Source organism: Halichoerus grypus, chromosome 4, assembly GCF_964656455.1.
Source record: "Halichoerus grypus chromosome 4, mHalGry1.hap1.1, whole genome shotgun sequence".
NCBI lineage: Eukaryota > Metazoa > Chordata > Mammalia > Carnivora > Phocidae > Halichoerus > Halichoerus grypus.
The window spans coordinates 150607857-150622367 of record NC_135715.1 but is presented as its reverse complement, the minus strand read 5'-3'; the positions used below and the strand labels follow the sequence as shown (position 1 = coordinate 150622367).

The window sequence follows — 14511 nt, the reverse complement described above, 5'->3', positions numbered from 1 at the left end:
TCCCTAAAGAAATTATATGGATCCTTTTAGAAGTGTATCTCAATAGAACATTTCTGGTATTCTCTTCCATAGAATATCTGGGATCAGCACCCAAGCCCTGTTGATTTCTTGTCTTCCGTGCTTTCCCTGTGTGATTATCCTGGAGCCTCCCTAGTGACAGGGAGTTCATGGCTTCCTGAGATAGCCCCTTCCACTTTTACATAGCTCCACGTTTCTTTTCTGTGTTTTGCCACTGTACTTCTCTGACCTTTTAACCAGTGGTACTAGTTCTGCCTCTTGGGATATGAGTATACAATCCAATCTCCTTACATGTGACAGCTTTTTTTTTTTTAAGATTTTATTTGAGACAGAGTAGGAGAGCGCTCACAAGCAGTGGGGAGAGGGAGAAGGAGAAGCAGACTCCTCGTTGAGCAAGGAATCCGTTGTGGGATTCGATCCCAGGACCCTGAGATCAGGACCTGAGCCAAACACAGATGCTTAACTGACTGAGCCACCCAGGCGTCCTCATCGTCCCCATGTGATAGCTTTTTGACAGCTGTTTTTGAACTGCTTGGCCAGCCTATCTTAGAGAAGGCTATAAGCTTTTCTATTCTAAGTGAACTACATGGTGCAGTGGAAAAGCATGACTTACAGTCCGACTACTTTATTTAAAACTTGGATTTCTTTTTATTAACTGTGTAGTTTGGCAGTGTTAATCTCTCTGTTCGTCATTTTCCTCAGCTGTGAAATGGGGATGATTCTATCGAACAGGACTGTTGTGGAGATGAAGTGAAATAGTATACCTCACATGGTCAGCCACAAAGACTAACTCTCCCCTGGTTACCAGTTCCTTAATTTTCATTTGATGAGTCTCTCTTCCATACTGTTGTGTCTGTTTGGGACACCGTATAATATGTCTTTAAATGTAATAAAGAGAAATAAGCCAAGTGTTTCAGATTGGAATTAGACCGTATAGTGGAGGAAAGTAGAAACTTCCATGTTAGAATGCCATATTTCTGTTAATGTAGTCCAATATTGCATTAGCCTTTTGGACAGCCATATCTGTCCAGCTACATCTCTTCCAAGTAGGTTTATATTTCTATTTGCAAGTGTAGAATTTATAGAGCTCCTGTTGATTTTTTAGGCTGTTGTTGTCTTTTGAATTTCCATTGGGTCTCTTGACTCTTTCATCCTACTTATTTATTAGCTGTCCTTAACCAACCTCAAATCACTTCAAGATTTGATCAGTATAAGTGGTTTCACTCGATTGCTTATAAATTTGTCAGTAGGACAGAGCCCTGTATCACCGCAATAGAAAGGTTCTTGCTCTGTTTTTTCACCAGATATATAAGCTTCTGTAACATATTTTTAAGCCCATATTTTTTTCATTTTGGTCTCAAAGTTGTCATGGCAAAGATTTCAGATGCCATCATGCAATTTGGATCACAAAATGTATTCATCTAGCAACTTGTTGAGATAGTCTCTAATTTATGTCAGAAAAGAAAATGAAGTTGGGATCCATTCTTCTGGATGTACTTTATAAAGCTGGTACTTTATATGTATTGATACATATCTATCTATATAGATGTATATATATACATATGTATGCATATAGATTTTTTTTGTAGTTAGTATTTATAATATGCTTTTACCATCTTTTACTTTTTCTTTTGGATAGAATTGGGAACAAGATCCTGAAACTTTCCTGATCATTATAAAAGGAGCTGGTGGGAAGGCTTTCTGTGCTGGGGGTGATATCAGAGGTAAAAACTACCCCCCCAACCTAAATGTTTCCGTCTCTCCAATAGACTGATAAAACTAATAGGAAATTTTTGTAATACTTTGTAATTTGCTTTACATCTAAGAATTTTTTTTTGTTATAATGACTTAGCCATTGTAGTTAAATATTAGAAAAATGAGAATAGCTTTTTTTTTTTAAACTACATATGTGCCCTTCATATATCCTGTCTTTCTCCCTGAATCATCCTAAACAAAATGTCCTGTTATGTGAGTCCACTTTTTATTTTAGGTTAGCTGATGTTCAGCAGTTTAATTTGTCCTATAACCTGACAATCTGGCCATGTTGAGTGACTTGTCATTCTCCAGATATGACATTCCTTCACATGTTTCCTCGACTGTGCCTGTGCTTTCCCCCAGTGCATGATCCCAAAGCAAGAATGTACTTAATTATAGAATTCATCCTGTTAATATATTTTTACAGGTGTTTAAGTAAACATGCCAAGATGGGATAAAAATATTTTCTTTTCTAGTTCTTTAGGTCAATCTGTATACATTTAACTATTAAAGACAAAAGAGAGAAGAAATGTTTGGTCTCAGGATCAAAGTCATGTACCTCTCACCACTGGTTGTCAGTATTTTATATATACTGAAAACTGTTTTTGCATTTTGTATTTTGTTTGTTATGGAACTGATTAGAGTCCAGGGATGGTTTTTTCTTTGTTTTTGTTTTTGTTTTTGTATTTGTATGTGTGTATATATGTGTATGTGTATATCTATATATCTCTATACACGTATATATAAATATATATATATTTTTGTATTGTGTTAAAGGCAGTATGGTTTGGATTGATCTATTTTCCAAATTTACAAGTTTACATAAACCATTATATTTGGAATGGGAAGAAACAAGCTTGATTTAGGACATAATTTCAGATACCTATTAAATTTAAAGTAACTGAATTTTAATGTTTTAATTCTATCAATTTTTATTCTATTTTTAATTCTTAAATTTTTTAATTGCTTAGATAGATTTGTTAACCGAATTGTGTTTGGATTTGTTTTGCCCACAACATGAATATTTTTAAAATATTGTTTTCCAGCATGAAGCTAACCTTTCTTCTGGAGTTGGGTCTGTGATCTTGTCAGTTTACAGATGGGCAGAGCCTTATGTATTGTTTTTAGCTGCTTCTGTGAGCTATTTTTGCATATAGGTGTAACTTTATATTGATGTTTGGAAATACAGTTACAAATTACAGATTTATTTTAGTTAATGTGTATAAAGCAGTGGTCTTCAATTCCAGGAAATTTAGTTGCTTTAAAGATCATAGTCCAAGATGATAAACGGGCACTCAGAAAAAATTTTTTTAAATGTGATTATGAATGTAATTTATTTTAACTTCTGTGGAATTAATTGATTAGAATAAAAGAGTAAATCAAAGAAGATTTTTGAGGTAAAAGAGCTTCATTCTATAGGCAATATAATTTGCACTCTTGTCCTTTTAGAATTGCTAAGTAGTGGTAAGGACTGAATAAGAAACAATAGATGAGGGTTTGGGGGTGTACATATATCAGTGAAATCCCCAGAAGGACAAAAATAGACACCAAATCTTTCTTTTAAAATCCAGGAAAAGAAGTGAACATTTGGAACATTTTGAAGGCGGACATATCAGACTTCTAAAATCAGTCTAAAAATCTGTAGTCAATAATTTTTATGTAACTATTTCCCATAGAAGAAGAAATATGTTTATATTTTAATTTGTATTTTAATAGATAATTCTCCTAAGATTTAAAGACAGGAAGGATATGAGCTTGCAGTGTATGGAAGAGAATGGTTTGATAGTAGTCATACCATTGGCTGGAATAGGAATACAGTAGATGCTCAATAAATGTTTTATGGTGAAATGAATGTGGCAGAAATACTTGACTAGATGGAATATATTGTAGAGCTGGGAGTGTATGTACACACATGCACACATGTACTTATATTTTTCTGTATGTATAATGTGCTTTGTGTTAAGCCATATTACCATTGAAATGTATATCCAGCAAATGTTTATTCAAGTGCTACAGAAAAGAGTCAAAATGAATTTTGTAGCAATATATAAGTTCTAAATGAGGTATAACACTTTTTAAGAAGTCCTTAAGAATTTTTGTCTTGAAGTTTTGACAATGGACCATGGATCTAGGGCTAACTGTGTCTGTGGCATGGACACTTCAAAACTTTAACAAACCATTCTAGAGTTTCCCCAGGACTTAATATCACAATATTTTAAATTTATTCTCTTTGACTGTATTAACTAGAAAGCACTTTTTTTAAAAAAGATTTTATTTTTAAGTAATCTGTATACCCATCATGGAGCTTGAACTCACAACTCTGAGATCAAGAGTTGGCATGCTCTACCAACTGAGCCAGTTAGGCGCCCCACTAGAAAGCACTTTTTAAAAAATTTGTAATCTTTCCTTTTTCCCCTTCCTTCCTTCCTTTTTTTTTTTCTTGTAGCGATCTCCGAAGCTGGAAAGGCAAACCAGAAGATAGCTCAAGATTTCTTTAGAGAAGAATATATGCTGAACAATGCCATTGGTACGTGTGTTCCACTGAGAGCTTTGAAAATGGAATCAAGAGGGGCGCCTGGGTGGCTCAGTCGTTAAGTGTCTGCCTTCGGCTCAGGTCATGATCCCAGGGTCCTGGGATCGAGCCCCACATCAGGCTCCCTGCTGGGCGGGAAGCCTGCTTCTCCCTCTCCCACTCCCCCTGCTTGTGTTCCCTCTCTCTCTGTCAAATAAATAAAATATTTAAAAAAAAAAAAAAAAGAAAATGGAATCAAGAAATAAGCTGCACAATATTAATTGTTAAAAATATCAGACACTCTTATTTACTCTTTTATGTACTATATGTCAGGCATAAGTAAAGCTGATTATTCGGCTCATTCCAGGACAATTCACACTTTAATATTAGTAAGCTGTACTTAATCACTATTTGTCCTACAATCAATATGAAAACATGGATTCTGATCATACAACTGGCTTTCTTGGAAAACAGAAAACTTGGGTCTCAGTTTTCTATGTAAAATGAAATACCATTTCTTAATTCTTGAGGAACTCTGGCATGAAAGTGTCTTCATAGTTGATGTTCCAGATTTCACTGGAAGTGAAGCAGTACTTTTTATCAAACGTGTTTCAAATGTTAAATTGCAGGGAATAAGATAATAAATAGTTATGTTCCCACCAGCCAGAATGAACAGACATTAGTATTTCATTTTTGCTTGATGTTTTAAGATTTATTTGAAAGAAATATAATACTACAGGTTTTAAACTTCAGTACACTTTGTTGCTTTCCTCAGTGCCATTTTTTTTCTCTCCCCAGAAGCAACCATTATCTCTCCTTAAGAAGTAACCATTGTCATTAATTTTTAGTGTATCCTACTAGACCATACTTAGTATTTTTGCTACATATTTAGATTTTCTTCTCATCCTTTGTTCATCTTTCTGTGGGATTGTTTGTCTTTTTCTTACTGATGGTATAGGTCTTTATATATCCTGGATTCCTCACTTTTGTAGATTATATGTACTATAAGAACACTTCTCTTTGCTACTTTAAGTTATCTTTTGGTATATACACGTTCTTATTTGATGAGTTGAAATGTATCCATTGTTTTCCTATATGATTTCTGCATTTTTGCATTTAAAAAAACCCACTTAGTAACACTGAGGTTATTAAGATGTTCTCATATTTTCTTTTAATAGCTTCAATATTTTGCTTCTTTATACTCTAAGTCTTTAATGTACTTGGAATTGTTTTTTGCGTGTGACATCATTTAACTTTTATTTTTCAGCTAGAAAGCCAGATGTTGTAATGCCTTTTATTATAACGTTCATGCCTTTTTCACTGATTTTAATGATACCTCTGTCATATATCAAGTTCTTATATGCGACTTGGTCTGTTTCTGGGCTACTTTGTTCACTGGTCTGTTTGTACTTAATGATGAAACTACAATGTCTCCCTTATTACAGCTTTAAGATATGTTTCTATCTGGCAGTATAAGTTGCTCTTGTTTTCTTTTGGAACTATCTTGGCTGCTCTTGGGCTTTTGATCTTCCGTATGAGTTTTAGAATTATTTTTTCAGGCTCCACAGAAGATTCCATTGAGGTTTTGATTGGAATGACAATTATAGATTAATTTAGGGTGAATTGACATCTTTCATATTGAGTCTTCCTATCTATGCATGTGGCATATCTCTTTATTTATGCAGACCTAAAAACTTGCAGAATCATAATTTACATACCATAAAACTCACCCATTTCAAATATATAATTCAATAACTTTTAGTAAACTTGTGTAACTATCACCCTAAACCAGTTTGGAACTTTTAATCAGATTTGAGTTTTTATGTCCTTTAATAATGTTTTGTAACTTTATCCATAAAGATGTTGCTGCCTTTTTTTTTAAGTTTTATTCTAAGGTAGCTTACTTTTTTTATTAGTACATTTAATGGTAATTTTACTGTTACATTTTGTAATTTACTGTTTTTGGCATATTGAAGTGCTTTGGATTTTAGAGTTTGTTCTTATATCCTGCAACCCTGCTGAAATTTGTTATTCTAATGATATTTCTGTAGATTCTCTTGGCTTTTCTACATAGGCAATTACACCATCTGCACATAATTTTTTTCACTTCTGTCTCTCCAGTCTTTATATTATGACTTTTCTTATATTTTGGCTGGGACCTCCATTGTAATGTTGAATGATTATATTTTGTCTTATTTCTGATGTCCATAGGAAAGCTTTTAAACTTTCAATTTTTAGTATCATTTTGTAGGCACATTTTTACCAAGTTACAGATATTACTTCTATTACAAATTTGTTAGGGGAGTTTTTTTGTTCTGTGGTAGTGGTGGTGCTTATTATCTGCTTGAGCATCCACTTTCTTTGGCTTTTTCTCTCCCTTTCTTGGAAGGAATTTATTCACTTCCTGGCTCAGCAGATGGTTTTTCTAATCATGTTTTGTGAATCTAATAGTTCCCTAGGATGAACTTTTATGCAGGTAGTCCATTTCGCAAGTTATGTGGGCCAGAATTTATTTCTGACTCAAATCAAATACACGTTCACTCACAGTCACTGGCTGTAGCTTCACTCAGCTATTGATTTTGAGTTTATTCTGGCACTGGTGGATTTCCTTTGTTTGGCTTTGAACTTGGATGTACATTAAAAAAAATTTTTTTTTCATAGAATTACTATGTATTTGAAGTAGGAGTGGGAAAAAAGGCTACTTCTTGATTTAGCTCAGTGAGCCAGATTGAATGGATATCTCTCACTTCTTTAAGTCTAAAATTCTACATATCAGGTTTACTTAGAGTGGCTTATTCATGTGGCTAATGAGAACTTGAAATGGGGCTAGTGTGAGCAAGAAATTTGATTTCAATAGCTACATTTGTCTAGTGGCTACTATATTAGTGCAGTTCTATACTAAATAAAAGGAGATGGGAGAAAACCTCTAAGAAGTTTAAAGAGTTTGGTTAAATATTAATATACAGAGAGAAAGCCTTCAAGGTTTAATTTCTATACATTGTAATGATATATTGTGTTTAATAAGGAATTTGACAGATTCTGGCTTTATTCCCTGCATCAGTTAGCTTCTAATATTTTATATCTGAAATATATATATATATGTATATATATATAGCTGAAATGGGGTGTGTGTATGTATCTCCATCCCAATCAATAGAGAAATTTCTTTCCATAGTTTCTAGGGAATTATAGTTTCCTAGGGAATTACAGTTCAAGATTGAAGGGAATTATAGTTCAAGATTGAAGGCTATAGATGTGGCAAACTGGCAAATATGAGTGAAACTCATTCTAGAATTGTGACTTGATGGCTCATTTGGCAAGCTGGAAATACAGAACTGCTAGATGGATTGAAACTGCAGTTTTATCCTTCCACATTGCATGGAATATTACTCAACCATAAAAAAGATTGAGATCTTGCCATTTGTGACAACACGGGATGTATCTAGAGGGTATTATGCTAAGTGAAATGAGTCAGAGAAAGACATACCATATGATTTCACTTATATGTGGAATCTAAAAAACAAATGAATAAACAGCAGAAAACAGACCTGTAAATACAGAGAACAAACTGATGGTTGCCGGAGGGGACGGAAGTGGAGGGATAGGTAAAATGGATGAAGAGGGGAGTGAGCAATACAGTCTTCCAGTTATGGAATGAGTAAGTCACAGGAATAAAAGGTACAGCATGGGGAATATAGTCAATGGTATTATAATGGCATTGCATGGTGACAAATGGTAGCTACACTTGTGTGAGCATAACATAATGTATATAAACTTGTTGAATCACTATGTTGTACACCTGAAACTAATGTAACATTGTGTGTCTACTACAATCAAAAAAAAAAGTCCAAAACAGAAACCCAAAAAACTGAATTTTTATATTGGTCTTCAGTAAGGAAGTAATATTGGCAACAAGCAGTAACAGAAGCTCAGTGATTTACATTTTTGTTACGTTATAAGCAACTCCCCGTCTCAGAGGAAAAAGAAAAAAGGAAAAGGAACACAGTAAAATTTTACAGAATTTTTGAGCTGAAAGGCACTTCTGAGGCCATATGTTTAATCTCATTATTTAATAGATGAGGAAACTTACCTATAAATCATATACATACATATGATATGCACATATACAATACATTAACGTGTGTGTATAAATGTGTATATACCTAATGCTAGTATATATATTGAATTGCCAGTATTTGCGTGTGTGTGTTTGTGTGTGTGTGTATATCTCATGCCAGTATATATATTGAATATAGTTGATTTGCCAGTTAATGACAAAGATGAGACTGGAATCTGGGTCTTCTAACTCCCAGTCCTTGCTTTTTACTGTATGCTGCACTTCTCTTTGTATTGAAAACAAATTAGGTTCCTTAAAATACAACTGTGTACATAACATCCATGGCTTATAAGGTAAATCTTAATTATATTTTTCAATAGCTGAGTTATAAAAGGCTCTCATTTAAGTTGAAGTGTTGAGTTGTTAAATGATAATAGGCAATCAGGATTGTGTAGGGATTGACATTTTAAAAAGAACATATTTTAGAAGCCATATATTTAGCCACTTTGGTATTTCTTGCAAAAATTTCCTAAAGAAATTATTCAGATTTTATGTAACATGAGATTTTTGGAAAAGTGAATGTATTTTAAACATTGTAATTAATTCTAGCTCTGTTTTTTTTTGTTGTTGTTGTTTTTTTTTTAGGTTCTTGCCAGAAACCATATGTTGCACTTATTCATGGAATTACAATGGGTGGGGTAAGTAGGCTACCTTACTCTCATCATTGATATGTGAGTTTACTAAAAATAATCATTATTGATCAGAAGTGAGGCGATGAATGTAATATGGTAGAACTCATTGAAACAAAATCCTGTTTGGATTTTGGATCCTTGCAGGTTTAGGATCTAGTATTTGCTTATAGCACTTTTAGACGATCTCCACCCAAAAGAATATGTTCTTAATTATGTTATATACTATTTTAGCTTCTTGAATTAGCAAGGTTTTTTAACCAACAGAATGGATTGAATTTTCTGTTGCAGTTGTTACATAGAGCCCTTTTTCTACTTAAAAGTAAACTGATTGCTTCCAAAAGCTTCAGAAAAGAAACTGGAATGTTAAGGGATTCTTAGACTGAGTCTTGGGGATGTGTTTGCCTAAATTGTATCTATTACACAAAATCTCACCTTAGTGAAAGTGTCTGGATACTTTATGAAGTTCTCTGAAAATGCATTTCTTATCAATTGACAAAGTATTTCTTTTATTTCTGTGTAATTTCAAAGAAGTCTTAAATGTTTCTGGCCTTGAATAACTTGATGTAGAGTTGGAAAAACATGAAATAATAACAGAAAAGGGGAAAATTATATGACACTAGCTATACCAAAGACAAGCCTTTAAAGAAGTGAGAGGTCAGAATGGGTCTTCATGGCAGGAAAAGGTAGGATTTAGGTAGGTAGTAGGAGGCTGAAGGGAAGAATTTCAAAGATACAATGTTCAGGGTTTCAGAGATTTAGTCATTGGGAGTACAAGAAGCCCCCCTCTTTTTCTGATAGAACCAAACTAGATAAAGCCTCTTAGGCACTGGGAGTTGCTTAGATCTTGCATGTCATTTTGGGAAGGGATTCCACTAGCAGCTGTGGTTAGAAAGCAGGATGAAGGGGCAACGTGTACCTCTTGGCTCGTTAACATTTACTGAACATGAGTTGATTATGCTTTCTTTGTCAAGGAAGTGTTACCATGAGGAAAATACTGAAAAAAAAAAAATCTGAAAAAATACTGCAGAATAAGGGGAAGGAAAATAATTGAAATGTTGAAGGAAGAGCTGCCCTGTGAATGTGAAAGGAAGCAGGAAAAATGAAGATAAAAACAACATTGGGCATATTTAATAACACTTAAAAAGATGTAGCTCCCATGAAATAGGAAAGACAGCCCATCAGGAGACAATAAGCTCAGATGAAAGGGCAACAGGCAACATAAGGAAGGGTGAGGGGAATAGCAAAACTGACATTCCCCTTAGGGCAATAGATTAGAAGGAGTTGAATTTAATATTACAGATAATGAAGCTGTATCTGTGGAGGACAAACTTGAAAAGCACTAATCGTAAAAGGACAAGAATGAAAATGATGAGAAGAAACTTTTGAGGTAATTAAGGCGAAAGAAGGATACTGGGAACCCAACAAAGGAATGATATTTCATGGAAAGTAAATCTAGCACTTGGAATAAAAATAATGGCCCGATATAAAGATGACTTTCTTTAATTAAAAACAAAAAACTCTCAAACTTGTGGTATGTATAATTAAGGGAAACACACTCTTTCAGATAAAATCATTGAAAAGAGATCCACATCTAGATAAAAGCTTAGGTGAGTTTTTCTAAATTACAGGCTTTGAGGAAAAAACTAAGTGTTCAGGCTAGGGAGTAGGGTTTCGTCCTCATTTCAGTTTCGTCCATTTGAAGTTAGTGAATACAAGTTACATACCAAGGAATGTAAATCAGTTCTGGTTTCAGAGTTTAAGTGCCAGAAGTCAATGGATTGAGAAAGTTGTGAAATCAAGTCGTTAAAGAGTTTCCTACCCAACCAAGTTGTCATTTAGTATAATTGTAAAAGAAAAATATTCTCAGAAATGAAAGGGCTTAGAAAATATGTTGCTGACACACCATTATTGAAAATATTTCAATAAATACTTGGTCTAGTTGACCAAGAGATCACTCAAGTTTAATAACACAAGACTAATTTTGATATGAAAGGATTGGTGAACTGCCCTTTTTTACTATCAGTGAGCAGAAATTCCACTTTTTCATAGGAGCCTGAGAAGAATTATTGCTCTAGCATACTACATCTGAGTGAATTGACTGTGCCTTTTGGCCTCCATGACATGTATCAGTTGGTATGGTGTTTGCATACATTCCTATGTATGTTTCAGTCAAGAATACTCCATTTATTTCTTCAGAGAAGAGTGCAGTAAAACATACCAAGATAATGTTGCCTTGAATGGAGGGAGTAAGGGTGATGCTGCTGCTTTCTACTGGTCTGTTTTCTGTATTTAATGAGTATGAATGACTTTCGAAATAAAAATGAAAATATACTTTATATCAGCCTTAATGAGAATACCACCAGAGAATTAAGTCTTAGTGCCCTAAGGCAATGGTTTTCAAGGTGTTATTTTTGCACTAGCAGTATCAGCAGCATTTAAGGATTTGTTAGAAATACACAATCTGGGGCCTTACCTCAGAGTCAGACTCTGAGGGTGGGGCCCAGCAGTCTGTTTTAACAAGCCCTCCAAGTGATTCTGGGTCATGTTAAGTGTGAAAACCATGCCACAAGGCATCCATTGTATGTAATGAATTAACTTCTCTTATATATGTCTTGTGTTTCTAGAATGGTACCAGTTATGTACCATCCTTGGGAAAATTGACAAAATAGTCAAGTCATGAGAAATCCCTCAGTGAGCAAGGTTCTTTTATGTTACATTATTATCAGCCTCCTCCCCCCCCAAAAAAAATCCAGCAACCCCCTATGTGTCTTTTCTCCCATCAGGTCTGCCCACCTACGTGCCTCACAAATACTCTTTATGTAATTCATTCTTTTTTTTTTTTTTTAAAGATTTTATTTGACAGAGAGACACACACAGAGAGGGAACACAAGCGGGGGGAGTGGGAGAGGGAGAAGCAGGCTCTCCGCCAAGCAGGGAGCCCGACGTTGGGCTCGATCCCAGGACCCTGGGATCATGACCTGAGCCGAAGGCAGACGCTTAACGACTGAGCCACCCAGGCGCCCCTATGTAATTCATTCTTAAAGACTGAAGTTCTAATCTATTTTTTGACAGTCTTAAATACTACTATGATTAGATGTGATTTCTTCTTCCATTGACTTCTGCATTCAATCTGTACCCCAAATTTGGCATTTATACTTTGTTACTTATTATGAAATAAGCCCAGATATATTAGATGGTCTATAAGGGCAAAGGCTATCATGTCCTCTTTTTTTTTTAACCCTCTCAACAACCAGAAATGTACAGTATGTATTTTCTTATGTAGCCTTTGAAAATGTAAAATTTACAGACTTGAAGTGAACCAGTTCTTTTTTTTTTTTTTTTTGGAACGATATTTTGAACGTATCTTGGTTTTGAAGGCTAGCTTTTCATGTCTCATTTCAAACTCTGCTTAACTAAGACTCTTAGTGAACTCTTCCTTTTGAAAATACAATCCTCTAGATACTGGCTTTCAACCTTGGCTGCATTTTAGAATCCCTTGCGAGACTTACAGGTTCCATTGTCCAGGCTTTACTCACCTCACAGAACTATTAAATCAGGTACTGGAGTGGGACCAAAGTATTTTTAAAGCTCTTTGGTGATCCCACTGTGTAGCTAAGATTATGAACTGCTGATCTGCTAGTGATTCTTAACTATTACCTGTGGACCTTTTTCAAAATCCCGTGGGACATTGTTTTTCACGGGTTAGCTTGTATCAGAATCACTTTGAGGGCTTGTTGAAATGCAGACTCCTCCCACCCTCATTTCAGTTTCGTCCATTTGAAGTGTGGTCCAAGAATTTGCATTTGTTTTTTTTTTAATGTTAGCCACTGTGTAGTACATCATTAGTTTCTGATGTAGTGTTCAGTGATTCATTAGTTAAGTATAACACCCAGTGCTCATCACAGCACGTGCCCTCCTCAATACCCATCACCCGAATTTGCATTTCTAACAAGTTCCCAGATGATGATGCTGGTGATAGTGGGGGTGACTCACTTTAGGAACCACTACCACAAGGTGTTGAGAACATGTAGTGTGTTACTCAAAAAGACTTTATTTTCAGAATTGTTAGTAGAATTTTAATATTACATAAAATTATTCAATATAAATATATCTTAAATCCTAATACAGAAGTTTAGAATAAGATAGAGCAAATATGGCTTAAGGTGTACAAATAGTAATTGTTTGTTTTTATCTTGATACTGATCCATAAATTGTTTCTTATAATGTAAGAAGGAATTTTGTTAAAAAACTTGAACGGTCCAAAAGATGGCACCATAGAGCTTGTTTTTGTTTTTGTATTTTTTTTTCTTTTTACTATAGAAAAAGTTTTTTTCCATCAAGGACAAGAACAGCTTTACCATCTTTTGTTATCTATCGTGAGGAGTAAGTAGCACAGCACTTTGTAGAAGGTATGGCTGGATTCCATTATGTTTCAGATTTCAGATTCGACCATTTACTCAATATTTTGGTCTTTGGTAAAATAAAAATGAATGTTTCTGAGTGTTTCTTCACTTGGCTGATCAAAATTACTTGAGATTATGTCATTCCAGTGTTTCTGTAAGAGATAAACAATTTTTTAATGAATAAAAATGTGAAAGAATAGTTCATTGTGTTTCTCAGAAAGACAGATTTTTCATTCCTTTCCCCTTTATTTTAAATATCTGAATTCATATTTTCTCAAGTTAATATATATAGAAAGACAAATGATTAAAAATCAATATTAATTTTTAGTAGATACAGAACAGAACAGTCTTTAAATTTTTACTCTGTATGTGTGGTACCACCCATATTTCCCTCTCAACTGAATTGGGTTTAAAGATATTTCAAATTTCTTTCTTCCTTCCTTTCTTCTTTTCTCCATTTCTTCTTTTCTCTTCTCCTCCAAAATGCATTTTACAACAGAGATGAGGTTAGCTCCCCCAAGCCAACTCAAAATATGAGTGTAATATGGCATTGTTGTGTGTCTCAAAGTAGTAAGATGCTGCTAGCAAAAGGTTTTGTAATCAAAATAATGGAAAATTTAAAGTTGTAAGGCGTACTTTAGAAAGGGGTATGTTCTAATGAATAGAGAAGTGGGCATTGGAATGGGAAGAGTGAGTGTAGACAATACCCACGTGACTTTGTGGGACACAAGCTAGCCACATGGAAAATTGACTAGTGCTCAATTACTGAATCAGATTAAGTTTAACCACTCATAAATGTCATTGAGACATGTCCTTTTTTAATGAGAAGAATTAACAGCCCTCAAAGATTGAATTATATTAATGTACAACAGAGGTCTGTGAGATAATAGTTGTATCTTCACTTTTAAAAAGTATTGTTTTAGTGATAATTGAATAGATGACATTTTAAGAAACCATTTTTTTATTATAAAATACTGGGTTTTTTGTAATACTCCTTAGTTACGTAAGAACCTGAGACTTTATGAAAGAAGAGATGCAATGATTTTATTAGCTAAGTTAAAGAAGTTTTTTTTT

General features: G+C 34.3%; 1 protein-coding gene across 20 annotated transcripts in view; it reads left to right on the top strand.

Moving 5' to 3' along the window:
• The window catches only part of HIBCH (3-hydroxyisobutyryl-CoA hydrolase), a 256064-nt gene that overhangs the window by 58110 nt on the left and 183443 nt on the right, over window positions 1-14511 (top strand). For all 20 annotated transcript variants that reach the window (XR_013447267.1, XR_013447266.1, XR_013447264.1 and 17 more), the window contains 3 exons: window positions 1658-1742; window positions 4220-4300; window positions 8988-9040. Coding sequence is in view for 1 of the 20 variants with exons in the window: in XM_078071110.1 (XP_077927236.1) it covers window positions 1658-1742; window positions 4220-4300; window positions 8988-9040 (219 nt within the window). In the remaining 19 variants the exon portion in view is untranslated. The remainder of the gene's footprint in view (window positions 1-1657; window positions 1743-4219; window positions 4301-8987; window positions 9041-14511) is intronic.